The 6,804-nt window shown below is 40.1% G+C and overlaps 1 protein-coding gene across 1 annotated transcript; it reads right to left on the bottom strand.

The window, feature by feature from the left end:
* Positions 1-477: 477 nt before the first annotated feature.
* Positions 478-1,507, bottom strand: LOC149163238 (uncharacterized). The gene is made up of 2 exons (XM_089435987.1): positions 1,059-1,507; positions 478-935 (listed from the first exon to the last, which is right to left on the bottom strand). Exons 1-2 carry the CDS (start codon positions 1,257-1,259, stop codon positions 756-758), a joined length of 381 nt encoding a protein of 126 aa, XP_089292113.1. The 5' UTR covers positions 1,260-1,507; the 3' UTR covers positions 478-755.
* Between the last annotated feature and the right edge of the window lie 5,297 nt (positions 1,508-6,804).

Genomic DNA, 6,804 nt, shown 5'->3' with positions numbered 1-6,804 from the left:
TTCCAAGAAAACGACACAATAACCTATTGGTTTTTGGATGATTCAAGAACAGATTGGATAAGAGTTCTATCAATATTTTCAAAGGCCATTCATTGATCATCAACCACACATTGCAGCAACTACCTGAATCTACAAAGTTCATAGATGGATCTCTTTTTTGTCTTTTTGTGCCATTTCACAAAACCATGTTAACGTATCTTATTTTCAATTACAATTATGTAATACTCAATTCATATACTCTATATAGTGAGTGATATACATAGCCACTAATTTGACATATAAGCTTTTGCAACATTTACGACATGTGAGTGATATACATAGTCACTAATTTGACATATACTCTTTTGCAACATTTACAACATGTAATTTTCAATATTTTATATAATGGAAATTAAAAGTCCCCAAAAAAATATTCACAAAAATGTAGCCACCGCCGTTAAGAAAAAACAAAAAAAACCCTGTCTTGTGACCAGTGTTCTGTAAAGAGAGATATAACAAATACTCAAATGCGAACGAATATTTCCTGTGGTCATGACGATGGTTGGAAAGTAAATCTTTATTGAATAAAAACCGATGGCGAGGAGACGACCCTTTCATTCATTTCGTCTCCTGCAAACAATGTTCTCCACATGACGATACAGTCATGTGAATTCTCTTCTCTTGGTGGGCAAATAACCCCATGCTCTCCTCACTTTCGGCTTCAATGGAAGCCCTAACACAATTGCATTTCAAATTCCGAAACGCTTCCAGATCGTCTATCTGAAGCTCTTTCTCAGGATGGTCATTTCATGTCTTTGGCACCTCTCCTCACTCGAAACGACTCCCACGCTTGACACATGTGCAACCCTCTTCTTTTTACTGCACTTCTTGCTAGAAGAGCGTACGCCCAATCTTACATGTGCCCTCGCTTCTGCTACAGAGGGCGAAGATCTTACCTGTTTAAAACAGAACAAAGAACAGCCACATATTTAATTCACGCACATATGTTTCCAGAAAGCATTAATAAAGAAAGAGGGAAAAGGTGCAGAGAAAACCTAACTAAAGCTGTGAATACTTACGACGAGGCGAGTGATGTCTTGGAGAGGCTTCCTCGGATGGGATAATCGCAATACAGAGCCGGAAGAATAAGAGGAGAATGGGGGAATGTTCTCCTTATTACTCTTATTTTCTTCCTCTTCCTCTCTCACAGCAGAAGAATCAGTGGGTGCAAGGTGAGGGCGAAGAAATTGTTGTTGCTGGAAGCCCATCTGCATTTCCATTTGAGATAATGATATGCCAAATATTAACAATACTTGCGTTCCCTGCCTGCCCTGCACCACACCACAATGTATGTAAAGAAGCGAAGCAGGCAGTCAGGAGACTGAGGAGGAATGAAGGGGAGATAAGTGAGATGTATTTGTAAGACTCTGAATTCGGGTGATTTGATTCAATGGCGGGTGGATGGATTTCAGAATTTGAGATTTGGGGGTGATGGAGGGAGACATTTGTGAGGTTTAATTTTGGGAGGAGGGAGAATGGAAATGGGGAAAACTCAAACTCGAAAGGAAAGACCGAGGCGGCGGGTAAACAACTGAAATTTGAAATTGGAGATTAATGAGAGGGAAATCTCAACATTATAGTGGAGGCGGTGAGTTTAAAGAACCTGGCTGCAAGCAACAGTTATCTTTGTGTTATATATGGCTTTGATGGCGGTGGTTTATCTCCCCTAAATTTAGGGGTGGCATTGGTATTACTAATTTTAGCTTTCTGGCACTTTAAAAACACAAACAGGCGCCTTGTCGAAAATCATATTAATTATGAGTAGCATACGTTCCCTTTGGTCAGCGAGTGAAGTGGGTCCTACTTTAGGGAAGACCTATAATTAGGTCACATGGCCGCAAAACCAGGAGGAAATATATTTTTAAATAGGTTTGGAGTGCGCCATAGTAAAAAGCCCACCATTAACCAAACCAAATTCAAGATAAAATGGAGACATACCTAACCGTGAGGGTAGATAAAATGGTTTGTTAATTAGGTTGGGTGTGTTTTATTTTATAATGTGGGGGAGGAGGTCAGTTATTTTTGGAGAATTAAATTATCTCAACGTTGAAGGGGTATTCAAATTAGATTTACACAATTTCAATAATAACATTTTATTAATGGATATATTATTCTTTCATCTAACATTAAAATTAACACTAACATAAACTCAATTTAACTCTAAAAAAAAATCATACTTAATGTCACTGACATATTTCAAAGTGGGAAGAGGAACCTCTTACAACCCTCAAAACATCTAAAACTATGATGTGTGTTTTTTAAATCAATGAATTAAAGAGGCTATTTTAACAAGTTTGTTTTGTTGTTTGTATATGGTTATTATGTGGAGTGTTAACTAAAAAATATTTTTAAATAATTATTAATATCTAAATAAATAAATAGAATAAGTAATATATTGAAAATAAAATTACAATAATTAAATTATATATATATATATATATATATATATAATTTATTATACATAAAAATTGAATTACTTCCCTCAATAAAGTTGATATTTATTATCCTACCTAAAAAATGAATTAACTCCTCTCCTAAACAATGTAAATTTTACATAATACAATCTTTTTTTCAACTAATATTTTTTTTTACCAAATGTAAAGAGGACAACTTTTCATTCTATTAGGTTTGTCGTACATCAAGTTTCTTGATGGCAATATTGGGTAGAACGTTTTGGTCACTGTAGTCATGTTTTTATTTATTTATTATTAATTAAAAATTATATAGAGTGTTATTATTGACGTATTAATTAAAAAATTTAGCAAGTAATAACGGGAATATTCAAAATGGATTAAAATATCTAAATTGATTTATAAATGATTTTTTTTGTAAGTCCAAAGCTTTTCATTACTCAAAAGGTATATACATAGATGTCAAAATGTATGTGCCTCACCTGAACCGGGTTTGTTGATCAATGCTATTACCATGCTACAAACAAAAAGTAAAATACCCAACTGAGAGGTCCACAACCTGATAGGCCTTATACACCCAAAAACAAAAACAAAAAACTAGAAAGACACTAGTAACCATAATCAGTGATAGAAGCAGGATCGTCTGACCCCATTCCTAGAGGAGGAGGAGAGCGATATAAACAGTGGACATGTTTCTCGAAGTGAGCAAGCTATGTTTCTAGCTTCTCCATCTTCTCAGCTAGCAAATTTTGACCAAGCCAAACAACCACAATTCTCTCATGAATGTGGCATTGAAAGTAATGGATTTGGTCCAACATGGCCAGAACCGCCTCATGTTCTTCCCTCCTAACCCTATCATGGGTTGCAAACGTGTCCATGAAATATTGGAACATCTCCTGGAGTGCTGAAGTGCTCCTGTTTCGACTTGTTGTTGCACATCCAACCACCCTCATGTTTCCCGACCGGCTGCTCTGCCCCCGTGAAATCAGACCTCGACCATGACCTATACCCTTGCTCCTACTACCTACTCCATGCTCACCCTATGACAGGACCCTGCCACCCCTACCGCCCAGAGAAACGACCCTCCATCTTCTCCCATCACTTGCTCTACAGCCCCCACAAGCTTTGCATCTCCAAGAACCCGCACCAAGACTATTGTTACCAACACCGCCACCCTGGGCTCCAGTAGGCTCACTCATCCCCTCACATAGCCGAGATGATTCCATCTTCACCAACAAAGGAGCTCTCGAGGATCATGGAACCAGCTTCATCCTGAAAGCCTAGCTAAAACCCAGACGCCCAAGACAAACCAAAATTGAAACCAACATCCACCTAGTTAAACCCTAAACCACGCCACCTGCAGTAATGTGCCCTACCATCCAGTCGACCCCCATTGGAGCCTTTTCACTCCACACCATAGCCAAAAAAGGTGCTACACCCCAGCCCCGCAGGTCTCCACTGCCTGAATTCACCACGAATCTGTCACAAACCCAGGCCAACACTACCAAACTATCACACACCAGGAGAAATCAAAGGAAGATCCACCAGCTAAAAACAAGGAAGGCCGAAGACCCAAACTCCCAAAAGCCCGACCGACGCCAAAGCCATTGCGTTTCCACGAAAGGAATTCTTCGTCTTATGACCTTAGGAAAGAAAAACCAGACAATGTCAAGCTTGGATAACCAATATATGACCTACACCAAAGGCTCAATCCATACAAAATCACCACCACGAAAAACCTTGACACATTTGGCAAAATCGTTGACCACCTTACGCAAGCAACCAAACTACTGCCACTCGAAAGACCCACACAAGAATTTAACCAGACTTACAACTCCGACACCCAATATCAACGCTTCTCCGACCAGTGTGCCCTTCGTCCAAAGAAGGAAAAAGAAAGGTTCACCCAGAATGGCAAGGAGTGTAGGAATTTACAGGGTAAGTTCCTCAGAAAGAATACCAAGAGGACACCGCTCACAACCAGATCTCAAATCAATACACCAGTATTTTTGACGTGGTTAAAACCCTCAGAGTGCAAGGAGGGAAACAGTCCACGGCCTGTCCCAACGTGGGTACAGACAATTTATTAATCAAAGAATGAAAATTTACATAAGCTTCTCTCATGCACGGATTACCCGAACAATGACCCTCCATGCGCTTTAAATAGAACTCATGGACCAATCGGGTGTCAAGCCACGGATCAAGTGTCGGTAATACCGAGGTGAGAGTGAACCGTCGGATCACTACATATCGTGACCGTCGGATTGTAAGTTACAAAATGTACAACGGTAAAGAAACACACTTTACCTAACTCTAACCTAACTCTATACTAGACCAAGTTGAACTTAACTATATCCTATGTGTCGGAATATCCTAACATCCCCCCTTAAGAACAACTTGGGATAGGATTGAAGGATTTACAAATATGACACAATAGGAGAAGGAAGGAGGCACTAGAGCCTATCCCCCCTTAGTGACAACTTCCTGAACTCCAAGCATATATCGAAGTTTAGTGAACTTCGCCTCTGTGAGAGCCTTTGTGAAGATGTCTGCAACCTGATCATCTGTTGGACAATATTGCACTTCAAGAACATGGTCATGAATGAGCTTTCTGATGAAGTGCATGTGTAGTTCAATGTGTTTGCTGCGCTGATGCTGGACTGGATCTTTGCATAGCTGAATGGCACTTTGATTATCACACCAAAGTGTGGTTGGATGCTGCTGCTCAAAGCCAAACTCTGATAGGATCTGACGAAGCCACAAGGCTTCCTTACTAGCTTCCACGGCACCACGATACTCTGCTTCTGCTGATGAAAGAGAAATGGCAGCCTGTTTCTTACAAGCCCATGTAATAGGTCCTGAACCAAGAGTGAAGACATAACCGGCAGTAGACTTCCGATCATCAAGGTCACCAGCCCAATCAGAATCAGTGAAACCAACTAACAGAGGAGCTGCTTTGGCACTGTAATGAATCCCAAACTGTACTGTACCTCGAACATAACGAAGTATTCTTTTAGCTGCTTTCCAATGACTTTCACGGGGGTTTTGCATAAAACGAGCAACAAGGCCAACAGCAAAGGAAAAATCGCACCTTAAAGGAAATGGCTAATTGTATGCTGCAATCTAAAGGACTCAGTCTTAGTTTTTGGGCCGAAGCAATTAATTGTGCAAATTATATAATCAATCGCACTCCTACTAAGGTTCTAGAGAATATCACTCCAGAAGAAGCCTGGAGTTCCATTAAACCAGATGTAAGTCACTTTCGTGTGTTTGGAAGTGAAGCATGGGCCCATATTCCAGATGAAAAGCATAAAGCCTTAGAACCTAAGAGTGAGAAATGTACTTTTGTTGGATATTCTGAAGATGTAAAAGGCTATAGACTTATTCCATTTAAGTCCAAAAATGTTATCATTAGAAGAGATGTAAAATTTGATGAAAATAAATCGGCCTGCGAGCCTAGTCCGGCGGATGTGCCACCTCTTCCTATCTCTTCTATCTTTGAAAACATTTCTTCTTCTGATGATGAAAGCGAGGATGATAATCCTTCCCCACCTTCTCAGGATCCTCAACTTCCAAGATGGGTCCGTGCTACTCGGGATGCAGCAGGTGATCTTGCCGGTGATCCTACAGATCAGCGACGTACACGTTCTCAGTTTGAAAGAGCCTCTTCTTTACTGGCTCAAGCTCCAGTAAATCATGATCCTGACACTTTTGCAGAAGCTTCAGGCCATCCACATTGGGAAACAGCTATGAATGAAGAATATCATTCATTGATGACAAATGATACATGGGATCTTGTTCCTCTACCAAAGGGACGCAAACTTGTTAGATGCAAATGGGTTTACAGAACCAAGTATGGACCAGATGGGAAAGTTGATAAACATAAAGCTCGTCTAGTTGCTAAGGGCTTTTCACAGGTTGAAGGCATTGACTACACTGAAACCTTCTCTCCAGTTGCCAAAATGAACTCTATCCGCCTTGTTCTTTCCCTTGCTGCCTCTTTAAAATGGGAAGTCCATCAAATGGATGTTAAATCTGCCTTCTTGCATGGTGACTTGCAGGAAGAAATCTATATGGAACAACCCATTGGCTTCATACAAACAGACTCCAGCCTCGTTTGTCGACTTAAGAAATCCCTTTATGGCCTCAAGCAAGCTCCTCGAGCTTGGTATGCCAAAATGGATAGCTTTCTTTTAGAATCTGGCTTTTCTAGGTGTCATTCTGACAATACTGTCTACACCAAGAAAGTGGGCAACTCTCTCATCATCCTTGTTCTTTATGTTGATGATCTTATTCTTACTGGTAGTGATCCCAACCTTATAAACCATGTGAAGTCCAGCCTTAAAAAGAAATT

The sequence above is a fragment of the Pinus tabuliformis genome, chromosome 5_2 (genome assembly GCF_031772625.1).
Source record: "Pinus tabuliformis cultivar Carrire ecotype Pingquan chromosome 5_2, CPIR1, whole genome shotgun sequence".
NCBI lineage: Eukaryota > Viridiplantae > Streptophyta > Pinopsida > Pinales > Pinaceae > Pinus > Pinus tabuliformis.
The sequence above is the reverse complement of the archived record's forward strand: the minus strand, read 5'-3'. Positions and strand labels throughout refer to the sequence as shown.

What these genes read in the sequence shown, in the direction of transcription:
- LOC149163238 (XM_089435987.1), bottom strand. Translation starts at nt 1,259, where the DNA reads ATGGAAATGCAGATGGGCTTCCAGCAACAACAATTTCTTCGCCCTCAC. An exon ending in AAGACATCACTCGCCTCGTC is followed by an intron (nt 936 to 1,058) that starts GTAAGTATTCAC and finishes TGTTTTAAACAG; the next exon opens with GTAAGATCTTCGCCCTCTGT.